Source organism: Marmota marmota, unplaced genomic scaffold (genome assembly GCF_001458135.2).
Source record: "Marmota marmota marmota unplaced genomic scaffold, marMar, whole genome shotgun sequence".
Classification (NCBI taxonomy): domain Eukaryota; kingdom Metazoa; phylum Chordata; class Mammalia; order Rodentia; family Sciuridae; genus Marmota; species Marmota marmota.
Window position 1 is genome coordinate 12,421,994 of NW_026000108.1, and position 15,585 is coordinate 12,437,578.

At 43.1% G+C, this 15,585-nt stretch overlaps 1 protein-coding gene across 1 annotated transcript in view; it reads left to right on the forward strand.

Moving 5' to 3' along the window:
- Lap3 (leucine aminopeptidase 3) overlaps positions 1-15,585 on the forward strand; it is a gene marked incomplete at its 5' end in the record, with an annotated part of 29,750 nt that continues 14,165 nt past the window's right edge. The window contains 8 exons of the mRNA XM_015481734.1: positions 1-18; positions 3,268-3,383; positions 4,692-4,746; positions 5,131-5,236; positions 6,327-6,486; positions 7,728-7,892; positions 10,702-10,860; positions 14,862-14,986. Of these exons, the coding sequence (XP_015337220.1) occupies positions 1-18; positions 3,268-3,383; positions 4,692-4,746; positions 5,131-5,236; positions 6,327-6,486; positions 7,728-7,892; positions 10,702-10,860; positions 14,862-14,986 (904 nt within the window). The remainder of the gene's footprint in view (positions 19-3,267; positions 3,384-4,691; positions 4,747-5,130; positions 5,237-6,326; positions 6,487-7,727; positions 7,893-10,701; positions 10,861-14,861; positions 14,987-15,585) is intronic.

A 15,585-nucleotide genomic window follows, 5' to 3' on the forward strand; every position in this document is an offset into this window, starting at 1 on the left:
ACCGCCGACATGACGAAGGTGAGAGGCGGCAGTTGCTCCCGGGCCACCGCGGGAGGACTGCCTGCGGGCGACCTGGGTGCGGGGCAGGGCGGGCCCAGGCCGCTGCGTGTGCGGCTTCTGCGCCAAGTTACACAAATCGACTAAAATGAAAAGTTCCCTCCTTTTGCAGGATCCGCCTTGGCAGGGGCTGGGGTGGGGTCGCCAGTGCCCCCTTCCCCGGAGATTTCCCAGTCTGCTGTCTTCTGATGGCGCGATCTTCCTTCTCGTCCGGGGAGTGCCTGGTTCTGAACCCTGGGCAAGAGAATATGCTGCGGCTACCATTTACCGATCGCACTTTATTGAGCCTTCTCCCTCTCACTGAGCTTCAAAAATGACATGCGCTTATTTCATTCATCATCTTTTTTTTTTTTTTTTTCAGTTCTGGACGTGACCCAAGAAGGGATGGTGACATTATTGTCCCAAATGTCAGCAGAGGTCCCAGAGTCAGCCAGCCTCAGGGTCTGGGCTGTACACCAAGACCTCCTTGCTGCAGTCAAGGGTCAGAAAACAGGGCCTCTGGGAGCAATTTCCCTGAACGTGTTTCTAGAGGAAACGAGATCCTCTCTAGGGAAAGGGGCTCTGCAGAGAGACGCGTTATTTCGTGAAATTAAAAGAAAAGCATTTTCCAGAAGAAAAGGCTGCTCCACCTAATTGGGCCCTGAGAAATTAGAGTGATCCTTTATATTAGGCAATTCAGGTCTGAAACATCTGGAAAGAGGAGTAGCTCAGTGGAAGGGGCACAAGCTTGGGAGTTATGCCGGAGGATCAGAAAGAAATGACTCTCCCTGGTGAAGAATTCTCTAGATGGGGCTTGAGACAGGTCTCCTGGAGGTATCAACAGATGACAGAGGGACCACACATTTCTTCAGTGCTCTTTTCAATACTAAGCCTATAACAGTGACCTGTCTCCTAGGTTCTCCATTTGGTCTATGGGAGTGTGCAGTCTTAGGAAGATGAGAACCTGGCAGAGTTATCAATGCCAAGGAAAGTATATTTTCTTTGGTGAGAAAGACAGACAGGGAGGTATTTAATCTAAGTACCTATGTGGCTTTGTGGGAAGGACCAAGGACAGGAAAAAGTTATCTGGATTTTCACATAGTTCTACTATCCAGGGGCTAGTGTGTCCCACTAGATTTCATTTTCCTTATCTTGTTAAGTGGGAAATATAGTGCAATAGTGCATGCGTGTTCTTTTTACCTCAGAGTGGCCCTAAGGCAAACGAATTTTTTATATATATATATATATAAAGTCTTTGTAAAAGCGAAAAGCACTGGGTTTACTTCATTCTTTGAGTTTTGGGGCCCAGGGGCTTGTAAAGATGAAGGAATATTGCCACCAAGTGCTTGGCAGAACCCTCTGTTCTGCCCCTCCTTTAAGTTGCTTACTTCTTGTCTTTCAGTCTGAGTTGATCAGAGTACCATGAATACAGGTTGAACATCCCTTATTCAAAAATCTGAAATCTGAAATTTTCCAAAATCCCTTCAAGCTATGTGTATATGAAACAAGTGAATGTCAGGTTTAGACTTGGGTCCCATTCTTGAGATGTCTTAAATATTAAAAAACATACAAAAATAGCAAAAATCTTGTGTGGTAGCTCATTCCTGTTACTCTGCTCTGGAGGCTGAAGCAGGAAATCCCAATTTTGAGGCCAACCTGAGCAATGTAGACTGTGTCTTAAAAAATAAAAAGGGATGGGTTATAGCTCAATGGTAAACGCTTGCTTAGCACGTGGGAGGCCCTGGGTTCCATCCCAGATACTGAAAAAAAGCAAAAGAAATCTGAAGTCAGAAACACTTCTTTCTGGTCCCAAGCATCAGATAAGGGATGCTCAACCTGTAATGGCAGAATGTCTAAGATTTGCATCTGATAGTTATAGGAGAGGAAAAACAGACTCTCTTCTGCCCTCAGTTCCATGGTTGAGTCTAAGAAAGTAGGCCTGACACTGACCTAAGGTACATGCAATTTAATTTGATATTTTTACATGTACATAGGATCCTGCAGAAGAAAATGAAGACCTGGAGAAGCATTAGGCCCAAAAGCTTTTTATCTTTCCTTTTTCTTTTTCTGGTACTAAGAATTGAACCCAGGGATGCTTTACCACTGAGCTGCATCTCCATGCCTTTTTACATTTTTATTTTGAAATAGAGTATTGCTTAGTTGCCAGGCTGGCCTTGAACTTTGATCCTCCTCAGCCTCTAGAATAGCTAGGATTACAGGCTTGGGCCACTGAACCTTGCAGTTTTATACCTTTTTAAACAAAGAAAAATGAAGCGTGGGGGTATGACAAGAGGAAGGAGGTTGGCCTTTGTCTTGCCATTTGGGATAGGCACTGGGAAATATATTGGTGTGCTAATGGAAGATAAGGCGTATTTCAGCAGGTTTGTTTGTATAGGTTCATTTTGGCATTAACTTCCAGCTGGTGGTGATGAGAATGCTCTCCCTAGTTTAGTGAGGGCACCTCTCATGGGAAATTTTATGCCCTGCTTTTAGGTAAGAAAGGGGGGGCTGGGATGTAGCTCAGTGGCAAAGCGTCTGCCTTGCATTCGCAAAGCCCTGGGTTCGACTCCCAGTTCCAAAAAAGACAAAAAAAAGAACCCCACCAAAAAAAAAAAAAAAAGATTAAAAAAAAAAAAAGAAAGGGGGATTTTTGAGAGCCCTGCCTACATTGTCTGTCTCTCCGGTGCCAACAGCTCAAAGTAATTTATATGCCAGGGCAGCATATTATGGAATAACATGTTCAGAAGCCCTTCAGGGTCTAACTTGGTGACAACTGGATTTTTTTTTTTTTAAACCCCTTTCTTTCTGGGGCTGGGGATGTGGCTCAAGCGGTAGCGCGCTCACCTGGCATGCGCCGGGCGCTGGGTTCGATCCTCAGCACCACATACAAATAAAATAAAGATGTTGTGTCCACCGAAAACTAAAATATTTAAATAAATAAATAAATAAACCTCTTTCTGCTTTGTGTGAAAGCAGAGTTCTTTCCTGGGGGTGACCATGCAAGACAAGGCATGGGACCCAGAGTCTCTGTAGGAATTTGAATCACTGAGGCAGGTGGAGTGCGTATATTGGCCATGGCTGCTGCTTTTTTGGTTTTGTTTTTCTGTCTTCATGGAGGGCACAGTTTTGGTGGAATTATGTGTTCCTTCTGAATTTCTGGAACTCGGGGACTCCTGAACCCCGCTGAGGCATCTACTCCAATTATACGCATCTTTTTTGCTTTGTTCTCAGGGCCTTGTTTTAGGAATCTATTCCAGAGACAGAGAAGAGGATGTGCCACAGTTTACGAGTGCAGGAGAGAACTTTGATAAATTGGTGGCTGGAAAGCTGAGAGAGATTTTGAATGTGTAAGTATTACCTGGGGGTCCCAGTTCCTAAAAGTTCCCCAAATCAAAGGGGGTATTTTTCTATGGTGTATTGTAGATAGATAAGTTGTACACAAACACCCGGGCCAGGAAATTCTTGGTGGAAGTGAAAGTGCAAGTCTGGAAGGCCCTTTGTCACTTTGCCTTTCAGTATGGGTGGGTCTGCAGTTCTGGGAAGTCAGATGGTTTCCAACCCAATCATAGACCTAGTGTGGAGGACAAATCCTGAAGGATCTGGAAAGTACCAGATTTCCTCAACCCACCTTCTTGGCTCAAATTCACTTTCCTTATTCTCTCCCTTCCCACCAGCCTCTCTGTGTCCTTTAATTAATAGTTAAAAAGCAGTATAAGGGTTCTACCTTTTTATTTTGTGCCTGGAGCTTGAAGGCTTCTCAAAAATTAAAAGTACAACTGGATTACCCAAAGATGTAGTAAGAATGCAGACTGTGATTCAGTAAGTCTGGGAGGGGCCTGGGATTCCCACCACTCTTAGATTAGCTAGGGTCTATAGGAACTAGAGAGACATTGGAGCTGCTGGTTCCTTTTGGCAAAAACAGAAGTGTCATTAAAAGCCACTGCAGCTTCATACTATTCAGATTATAGATATCCTGTTTGAATCTACTAGATGCAGTCTAATAATTAAATAATGGATGTGTTACAGAATCTGCAGCTTCTCTTAGCTAACTAGTCCTTCACCAGTAGCCAGAATCTTCTCATGTGCTTAAGTCATTAATCCAAAAGCCAACTGCTGTACTACAGATCTCCCTGACCTCCTGACTGTCGACCCACAGCACTTCTCATGCCCCTGGCTGCACTTTAGTATGCCTTTTATAAGAAACTGCCCTGTCTCCCATCTGTAGATAAGCCCTCACCTACGTTCTCTAAACCAGGCACACTGCCGTCAAGTCAACCACTCGGGTACCATGGTGTTGTGTTGGTGTGCTGTGTCGTTTAGTAGAAAGGTTGGAGATTCTTTCAGTCCAGCCATCATCCAGTGCTCACATCCAGTGCTCAGATCCCCTGTGCAGTGGCACCAGCATTGCTTCCATTGCTATAAGTAAATTTGTGTTAACTCTAATCTGAAAGTTTGCTACAGTTTTTGAACTAGAGTTAGAAGTACTGCATCTAGGAAATCCGAGCTGAGAACATTCTGTAAAAGTACAAATGAAACAACGTCCACAAAAGCAGTTAGCAGAATATTATGATAATACTAAAGGTATGTATATATTACTTTCCAGGCAAACAGAGCAAACTGAAAATTTCCAAAACAATTATTTCTTTTTGGTTTAGATCTGGACCACCTCTGAAGGCAGGCAAAACCCGAACCTTTTATGGTCTGCATCAGGTATGAGATGATGATGATGTGTCTTGTGAACCCTCAGTAAGATCACCTCTGGGTGCCTTGTACCGTAGCTGCCCAGTCATGCTAAGAATTTTGTATTGGATTATATAGTTTTATTCCAAAGTTAAGCAGAACTATCATTTAAGATTATAAAGTGGCGTATCACTGTCTACTGCTGGTCTTGTGTTCCTCAGTCTGAAGGCTTTGTCCAGCATGGCTCTGTCTTACATAGAATTGTTTGCAGGATTATCCTCACTCTGTCTATCAGACACACCTTGTAAAAGGTGCCGAGAATAAAGTGATAGTGCGGGAGCTCAGTGAGTCTCTCTGCTGGAAATGAGCACTTTCAAGAAACACAGTGACTGATGGTGTGTTTCTGTGGAACAGGACTTCCCCAGCGTGGTGGTAGTTGGCCTAGGCAAAAGGTCAGCTGGCGTCGATGACCAGGAGAACTGGCATGAAGGCAAAGAAAACATCAGAGTTGCTGTCGCAGGTTACTTTACTTTTTAAGTTTAATACTGGTCAAGGTTCTCGAGTCCACTCTTTAAGACTGTCTCTTCTCCTTCTTTTGTCCTTTCGCCATCTCTACCCTTATCACATTTGCACAGAAGTAATTCACCTTAACAAACTCAATTTCCATTTTTTGAATGTTTGCCTCTAAGAAGGATATAGAGGTTAGCTTATGAAGTTTTTGTTTTTAATATTTCTCCATAGTTAACATTTATCAAATACTTAATATTGGAGTTTTACTATGGTCTGTTCACTTTTATAGCATTGGCCTTAGAACTGTATTTTACCAGAAATTTTGGCATGTGGATTTTTTTCCTCTTTGTAATTCTCCCCTGGTGTGCCCAACTTTTAAGTAACAAGGAGTTATATATGTACAACTCGGAGAAAATGGGAGTAGAATGTGGGGTGCTCATTCATCACTCTCAAAAGCTGTGTGCTGGTCCCAGTTTTTCGGGTGGATGGCTTGAAAGAGTTGAGGTGGACGCTGTTGAGTCACCTTAGCTGAGCAGCAGTGAGAGCCTTCACCTCAGAGACTGTGGCTGAGGTCTTTGAGATCCATGCTGAAGCAGCAGGAATGGGCTTGATTAACACCTGGCCCTGTGTGTATCATAAATGCTTGTTAAACTTACTTTCAAAGTTTATGTTAAGGGTTCTCTCATAATTTTTATGAGAGTTTTTGCTGACACGATCTTAATAAAATGCTGTGTTAATAATGGACTTTGCTCAGGTGCAATCTCATGGTCATCTTTTCTCTGTCCCTCTTAACTGGGGAAGCCCTGGTGGTTGGGAAGCTTCGTCTGGAAGCACTGATGGTCAGAAATGACCCTGGTACTTGCTGCTTCTTTCTGAGGGGTCTCCCTGTGTGAGGAGCCCTGTGGTGATCTGAGGGCCTGTGCTCGGCTCTGCCTGTGAGGTGCGCCCCGGCCTCGTTTTAAGAGGAGGAAATGGAGGACTAGAGTTGTCACACTGGGGTTGGAAGCCCGGTGCTTCCTCAGCACACTGCCCACACACTGCCTTCTGCTCCTCCAGTGTCTCTCGCTGACTTCCATTCCGGTTCCTCTGTCCTTTTGCAGCTGGGTGCAGGCAGATTCAGGACCTGGAGCTCTCCTCTGTGGAGGTGGATCCCTGTGGAGATGCTCAGGCGGCGGCAGAAGGAGCGGTGCTCGGTCTCTATGAATACGATGACCTAAAGCAGAAAAAGAAGATGGCAGTGTCCGCGAAGCTCCACGGAAGGTGAGGGAGGGAAACCGAGGCGCGGTGGTGCTGTCCGGTGTCCGACAGTGTGGTCTTTTGGACGGGAGCCGCCTGCTTCTCAGTGTCCGGCGCTGCTGTGCGCTCTGTCCGTAACCTTCCCATGGCCCCAGCCATTTTAATGTGTGATAACTGTCCCCAGGCTCTGCTCTAGCCTTTGTCATGTGCTCCTCCACGCTTGCTGGACACTGGGAATCTGTAATGCGGGGGAGTGGGGAGGAAGGAACGACATGCAGACGTGTCCCAGTGGGTTTCATTCCATTGAGTTGGCATCCACCGGCATTGGACTGGATGCCAGAGCTACGTGGGTGAAGGGAACTGGTTTTTGGCCCTGTGGTCTGGCACGGGGGTGGCTCAGTGGATCATTGAGCACCTCCTTTATTTCAGTCTTAGAACCTGGGAGACAAGGTCACTGCTGTGAGAGAAGATCAGAGACCTTAGGTATGGGGAGCCATGAGGGCAGGGGTGACCCTGACACAGCTGGTGCTGGAGAAAAGGGCTCTGTAGTGGTCAACCTGGTTTGAGTCCTGGCTCTGCCACTTAACTCACAGTGGCCTCAGTTAAGCAGTTGAAATCTCTGGGGAGTTGTACTCTTAACCCAGAGACAAAGTGTGAAGTGTGTCATATGTGACGCATGGTGACCCACTGAGCTGTCAACTGTTCTTTTACCCATCTCCACACTGTTAGCTCTGGTGCACAAGAAGAGCTCTAGGATCATGAACCACGGGCCCACGTATGTTCTTTTCTAAAGCTGATCCTTATTATCAGGGACTTCGTTGGGATTTAGAGCCCTGACCCAGGTAAAAGAAGGCGGCAGAGCCTCAGTTCCACATCCAGGTGGTTGCTTCGCCTGCTTGGTGATTAGCACTTGGGACTGCGCTATCTGCAATGCAGGGAAGGAGAACAAAACAGAAAGCCCCTCCCACAGTTTCTGTGGTAGATTTTTAGCTTCAAAGACCCATCTGTGCAGTCCATTTCTGTTTAGGGAGGATTCTGAAGTGGACTTCCCGGCCAAGTGTCCCCAGGCCCTCACCAGGGCCTGTTCTCTAGCTCTTCACTGTACCGCCAGCTGCCTGGGTCACGTCACAGAGAACAGACCAGGTCCTGTGTGTCAGCCAGTTTCCATCTGTTGTCCTCCTCTTGTTTGTTGTGGGATAAGAGCCTCTCCTGGCCACAGGTCAGTGTTGTGGGTCATTGACCAGCAGCTCTGCTTTCTTCTGCAGTGGGGATAAGGAGGCCTGGCAGAAAGGAGTCCTCTTTGCTTCTGGGCAGAACTTGGCCCGCCAGCTGATGGAAACTCCAGCCAATGAGATGACACCAACCAGATTTGCCGAGATTATTGAGAAGAATCTCAGAAGTGCTAGTAGTAAAACAGAGGTCCACATCAGGTAATTCAGGATTATGTTGTAGACTTTGGGATGCTACACGCAGGAGCCTTTGAGATCCTAAATCCAGCTCCCTCTCCATTCAGAGGAATAACTGAAGACCATAGAGGCCAGATAACCACCAGCAGCCCCACAAGCTGGGACAGGGCTCATTTGAGGTTCCTTGTGTCTGTCTTTCCTTGCCTGTGAGAGAGTGCTGCGACTTCCTACTCATGTCAAGGTGTCCACGTTTTGTATCAGCTTTGTTTAGACAGAATTCACGTGCCACATAAAGTGATAGTGATTCATAGTATATTCAGAGTGGGCTACCATGACTAAGTCAAGAATACTTTTGTGACCCCCAGAGGAAACCCTTTACCATTAGCAATCACTCTTCATTTTCCTGTCCCCTGAAGCCATCAGTTGACAGACTTTGGAGGTTATTTCCACCTTTTGGGTACAATCTGATCATTGTGAACAAGTTTCTGTGTGGACTTGTTTTATTTCTCTTGGGTCTGTAGCAAAAATGTAATCACTGGACCAAATGGTAACTCTGATTAACTTTTCGAGGAACATACTTATTTACTTTCTTGTTTTGGTGAGTTCTTCCTATCTTTACTTTTTGACACAAGTGAAGAATGTATTATTCCTTACTAGTTATTGAATGAGAATTTGTGCCTCGTGGAGTCCCTTGGCTGGACTGCAGGATGGTGCTCCCAGGCCTGCTGAGAGCCATGGTCAGCGATGGGCTATTAACGTCTAGCTCCTCCAGCTTTCTGGAATCTCCTGGAATCTCCCCACAGCCCTGTATGCAGCCCAAGTTTGAGTGTTTGGGGATTTATGATTAAAATAAACTGACAGATATTTGCTTTGTTTAAAGAATTCTTCACTATCAAAGTAGTTTCTCAGGTTTAAAAGAATTCTTCAGTAGTTAATTGTGATTAGAATTCATCTTTTTCAGGAAAGTCCCTATGGTCTAGACAGTGAAGAAAACATTGTAGGGCTGAGGTTATGGCTCAGTGGTAGAGCGGCTGCCTAGCATGCGTGACATCCTGCCCTGTGTGGTACTTTAAGAGCTTATATATTACACTTTTAAACATACTTTTGAGCTTTTCTAAATTATTTTGAAATAAAGGTTCGATCCTCAGCACACATAAAAACAAAATAAAGGTTTTTGTGTCCAACTAAAAAAAATATGTTAAAAAGAAAGAAAATGTTGTATAGAAAGCCCAGGACTTAGAACTTGCTAGAACCTTTATAAGTTTAACCTGCCGCAGTACGTAGCCTCTGTAGAGGGGTTGTGGCAGACTGTTCCTTGTCTTACAAGAGAAGACACCAGAGGTACTTTATGTCAGAAAATACTGGCAATGCTACCACACATCAGTGACGGCACCTCCACCGTGCCAGGGAATTTGGCAAATGAGTGCACAGTGGTGCTCCTTGTCCTCAAAGAAGGGAGGATCTCATTGGAAGGACCAGGTTGGGGAAGGGAGGATGGGGAGGCCTGCTGAAGAACATGCAGCCTAAGCAGAGCCCTGATGGTTGCTGAGGAGTTAACCAACGAGAATGGGGCTGGGCATTTCAGGTGGGGAAGCAGGTGAACCGTGGCCCCTTGGGAATAGCAAGGCTTATGGATGAGCAAAGGCAAGAGTTGATCAGGATGCGCGTGTGGGTGGCAAATGACTCATTAAACTGAGACATAGCTGCACCACACCTTGTCCAGTGTAGGCGGGTCTCCATTAAAGAAACAAAGACAGACAATTCTTCCAGAAGGGCCGGACTTAATGAAACATCAAGTCCTGAGTTTGTGACTAACATGCCTTTATGGTACAGCCTTGTTTCTTTTGACACGTTTATTTTATTTTTAAAAAATTATTTTTCCTTTGACAGTTTTGGCAATCCTAGTTTTATACTTCTGACAAATGGTTGGGCAAGTGCCGGAATATTCCTTGGAAAGGATTGCTGCTGGTTTGTCTGTAGCAGTGGAGGCCTCGTTACTGTGGCTAGAAATCAACACAAAGCCCTTTGTACCTTTAGCATAGAAAGTGGCAATATGGTGTCAATTTTCTAGTTTGCACTGAGAAATGTTTCTATTTCATTAGTCTCATCGATCCTATGCTAATTAAATAAGAATTAACTTATTTTCCTACTTTAGAGACATCTCAAATGACAGTTACAGCTGTGAGAAATAGTGTGACATTGTTGAAAAGAGAACTCCAGCATTTCTAAAAGAGCAAATAAGTAGGTTATTTTAGTCCAGGAAGAGTAGTATAGCTTTGTTAGATTTTTGTTAGTTGGTTGATTTGGGGAGGGGGCATTTTTAGAAATACCAAAAATAATGAGCATCTTAGCTCTTTTTATGCACCCTTGTGGTCTCAGGGCCTTGCTAGTCTCATCTTTTATGAATTAAATCTTTAGAAACATCTGAGTAGGTTGGGGGGAGCATTTTTATTTATTGACTTTACATTATTACCTGAACTGTATTAGTTATCATATATAAATTCTCCTAAGAATGCCAAAGTCTTTTGATTGAGGAATCCTTAACTTCATGTAGATGAGCAAATTGACTCAGAATCAAGTGACTTGCCCAAGAATATACAGGAAACAAATGATCAGATGTGATAATCAAAGCCTTACTGTGTGTGATTTGTTTTCCCTGAACTCAGGGCCTCACGCTTGGGAGTGAGTGCTCTACTTCTGAACTATACCTCCTGCCCCGTGTGATACTTTAAGAGCTTATATATTACACTTTAAACATACTTTTGAGCTTTTCTAAATTATTTTGAAATAAAGGTAACCGTATATGTGCTTTTATCCCCTTTATACCTTATAGACCCAAGTCTTGGATTGAGGAACAGGAAATGGGTTCATTCTTAAGTGTAGCCAAAGGGTCCGACGAGCCTCCAGTCTTCTTGGAAATCCACTACAAAGGCAGCCCTGACGCGGGGGAGCCGCCCCTGGTGTTCGTTGGGAAGGGAATCACTTTTGACAGGTACTCGAGGGGGGTATCTGAGCTTTGTATTTTGGTGAATGTTTTGTATGCTCTTTTTAGTGCTTAATTTGATTCATAAGCGTGGTATTTGGTCATATTATGCTCCCAGTTATGAAATGCTCATATGTGTTAGACATAGGCATTTTACATATATTGGCTCAGTCTTACCCCTATAAGCTGGCTATCATGGACATTCTACAGTAGCCAGCTTATAGGGGAACCATGACTCAGAGGTATTAAGTAATTTGTTCAGAGACCCATAACTAAGAATTAGAGCCAGAAGTGAAAATCAGGTCTCTCTTTAAAATATCTTCAAATCTCTGTGTCCCACTCTGATTCTCCCTTGCAAGGCTTACTGCACAGACAGTGCAGCTGCCGCCGCCATCCCCTGCCTTCCCTTGGCTTGCTTTAGTTGCTTCCTGCTGCAGAACAGTCCACTCCCGTTAATCTGACTGAACCATAAGTTCCTTAGAAGTGGAAGCCACCTCGGGTTATTCCAGCCAATAAGGGGCTGAATTGGAGAAGTCAGTGTATTTTGGTATTTCCTATGGGAATCATCTGCCACAGAATATGACTGTCAGGGATGCTGGTGGCTGTGAAGCATAAAAAGAGTGAGTTGGCCAGAAAACTAGGTTAAATAAACCAAATGAGGTTTGTTTTTGTTTTCTTTAGCTACAGAACTTCTCAGGGCACAGAATGTCACATTTTCTGAATTTTCTTTTGTAAGAATCTTGATTCTGGAAGTCATGTTCCAGGGAAACTGCTTTGGAGAATGCTGCTGAAGAACAACAACAAAAAAACAAATTCCCCAGTACACTTTTGCAACTATTCAGAAACTCCATGTAAAACATGAATGTTCTGTTCTCTTTTGTTTTTGTATTTTCATTTCCTTTGGTGCTGAAATCAAACCCAGAGCCTCTCATGTGCTAAGCATACACTCTACTACTAACTCACCTCCAGCTTCAACTTCTCTTCTTTAAACATTGGTCTCTAAATGATTTTCATTGTGTAGTCCATCAGAAAAAGATTTCAAGATATGTATATTTATTTATGGTGGATGCAAATGCTACACCATTTTATATATACTAAAGTATATATAAAACACGACAGCAAATAAAATTAGGAAGAAACCCTGTCTCAAAATAAAAAATTTTTTAAAAGGCTGGGGATGTAGCTCAGTGATAAAGCACCCCTGGGTTCAATCCCCAGTACCAAAAACAAAACAAAACCAAAAAAAAAAAAAAAAAAAAAAACTTGCTAATTGTAGTGGTTTTATACTATCAAGTGTTAATAGTTTTAGGGAGATATTTATGTTCAGGGTGAGATTTATTGTTAATTTAAATCCATATTTGTATTTTTTGCTAAAAATATTCAGCAAGATCCTTTGGTTTAGAGAAGTCTTCCTTGCAGAAGCATCAGATTTAACTTAAGATGTGAGAGAGCAGGAGGAATTAGTTCAGTAGGAACTAGGGATGAGTGTTAGGGCAGGGGAACATGGGAAGGCTGCAGAGTAGGAAGTAGTGTCAACTCTGGGTACTGCAAGAATGTCAGTGTGGCTCTGCACCAGAGCGGTTGGGAAGATGGGTGAGATGCGCTGGATACTTAGGCAGGATCTATTATTCTGGGCCTTGAAAAGGTTTCTGGCAGAGGGAATGACGGTATATATGCAGTAAAATTCACCCTCTAAGTGTTTGGCTAAGTGAGCTTTAACAGAAGAATCCAACAGGGACCAATACTGAGAAGATAAAACATTCCCTTCACCCCAAAACTCCCTTGTGCTTCTGCAGTTATTCCCCACCCCTGCTCCAGGCTGCCAATTATCTTTCTGTTACTGTAGATTAGTTTTGCCTGTTCCAGAAATTTATATAGATGGCCTCTGGGCTGTCTCAGCCCAATGTCTTCAGTATTTATCCATTTCATCAGTCACATCAGTAATTTGTTCCTTTTCATTGCTATGTAGTACCATTGTATAGAAATACCCAAATTTGCTTATCCATTTATCTGTTGATGGGAATTCGAGTTATTTCCAGTTTTAGGCTATGGGGAATTAAGCCAAGATCATCTGAAAGCTTTTGTGTAGCCACATGTTTTCCTTTCTCCAATGAGGTTCAGGTTCAAAGGACATTCTTTCCTATGACCAAAGTGGTCATCCCAGTTTGCATTCCTGTCCTCAGCTGACAGGACTCACATCTTCTGCTCCTTTCCCTTCTTGACATGATCCGTCATTCCACTTGTGACGCTGCCATAGGGGATGCAGTGATACTTCTTTGAGGTTTACTTTGCATTTCTGTAATGATTGATGATGTCGAGCATGTCTTGACTTGTTTTTTTGACCATTGACCTATCTTCTTTAGTGAGGTGTTTAAATCTTTTACCCTTTTTGATAGGGTATTTTCCTTAAAAGTTAAAAGTTTTTTAAAAGTATATATATTCTGAATATAAGTCTTTTATCAGATGTTATTTGGTTAGGAATATTTTTTTCCCAGTCTGAACCTTGCATTTTCATTTTTTTTTAGTAATATCTTATGAAGAACAAGTTTTGATTTGATGAAGTATACGTTCAGTTTTTTATAGTTCATGCTTTCTTTTGCTCTAAAACAGTATTGCCCATGCCAAAATCTTTTTTTTTTCCATCAATAAGACATTATAGTTTTTAAGTCAATTTTAGCTTTTTAGGCTATGATCCACTTTGAATTTCTGTATATGGTGAAAAAAGGCCTAAGGTTTTCCTCCCTCGCCTGCCTGCCCTCATTATATAGTCATTTATTTCAGCACAGTTAGTTGACAGTACATGAACTACCATTCCATCATAGACATGGGACTACCTTAGCATCTTAGGACAAAATCAGTTAATCATGTAGTTTGAGATCTATCTCTGGACCCTGCATCTGGTCACTGGTACCCTGTGACTAAGCATCTTGATTCCTGTAGCTTTGAGTAGGCTTTAATGAAATCTAGGATGATTTTGAAAAGATAGCAAAGATGAGTCCTGATCCTTGGTTGGTGGCTACTTTGGGACTAGTCGTAGGCATAGGAAGCAAAGCTCCCAGAAAACACCTTGGGCTAAGAGTGGCAGGTGGAAGGAAGTATAAATGCAAACCATCTCATTANGTAGCCACCAACCAAGGATCAGGAGTACAAAGCCAGCCTCAGCAATGGCAAGTTGCTTAGCAACTCAGTGAGATCCTATGTCAAAGTAAAATACAAAATAGGGCTGGGGATGTGGCTCAAGCGGTAGCGTGCTCGCCTGGCATGTGTGCGGCCCGGGTTCGATCCTCAGCACCACGTACAAACGAGGATGTTGTGTCCGCTGAAAGCTAGAAAATAAATATTAAAAATAAATAAATAAATAAATAAATAATTTTAAAAAAAAACAATCTAGAAGAGGAAAAGTTATTTTTGGCTCATGATTTCAGAGGTTAGTCCATGGTCAGTGGACTCCATTACTCTGGGTCCACCGTAAGGTGGAACATCATGGCAGAGGGCTGTAGTGGAAGGAAGCTGCTCAGGACATGGTGGCCCAGAAGCAGAGAGAGGGAAGAGAAGGGGCCACTGGAAAGACCGACCTTTCCAGGACACTCCCCAGTGACCCACCTTCTCCAGCAACATCCAGCCTGCTTACAATCACTACCCAGTCCATTCAAAGTAGGATGGACTGATTAGGTTACAGCTCTTGCAATCCTGTTATTTTACCTCTGAATATTCATACATTAACACAGGAACTTTGGGGGGACACCTTCTATTCAAAACATAACAATGAGATGAAACAGATAGCACTGATATTATGATATGGAAACATTTCTAGTAGTACTGCTTAAATTTCATTCAAATATAAATAAATTGAGCTATGATACCTATCTAGAATTATTTTGTATCTTTTATAAAGTCTACAACATTAAAATAATTCAACATTGAGATTCTAAGTTGAGAAATATGAGTTTCTTTGGCAGGTGTGTGGTGCTTTTATATGGTTATGTTGCAGCTGTCCTTTTCCTTCACAGTGGTGGCATCTCCATCAAGCCTTCTGCAAGCATGGACCTCATGAGGGCTGACATGGGAGGAGCTGCCACAATTTGTTCAGCCATTGTGTCTGCTGCGAAGCTCAATTTGCCTATTAATATCATAGGTGAGTGGGGCAAGGGATTGTATATCTGAGATTCTGGAACCCAGCAGATGCTTGAACTGAGACAACAAACATGGCTTTCTCTGATCTGAAAAGATCAAGAGACAATTTTTAAATAGCTTGATGAAAAGCTAAGTGTTTTATGTCCAAGCTGATTCAGCTAAATGTGTTTTGCAACTAATAGCTGTAACTGGAATTGATTTTACTTCTGCAAAAAGTGGTTAGCAGTCAGGGGCATGTATATCAAGTTTGTGGTTTACTCCAGTGGAAACTGCTCAGTAGTCAGGTCAAAGGGCACTCTTGGCTCATTTACAGATGGTCTTATAGGATTGTGGCCAATTAAATGCCTGATACACAGAAATTGCCTGGTACAGAAAAAGCATTTAGTACAATGGCACCTCTTAGCATTACAGAATGCCAGCTTCCATAGCCGGTGATGCTGAGAGTGTGTAGCATTACTAATACCAAGTTTTGAGAAGAAGAGGGGGAAGGCTTAGGTTACCTGACTTAGCCAGTGTCTCATCCATTGCATGGGGAAGGTAGAATGCAAGTGTGTCTGACGTACATGTGTGTGATCTTTTTTTTTTTTTTTTTTTTTAACT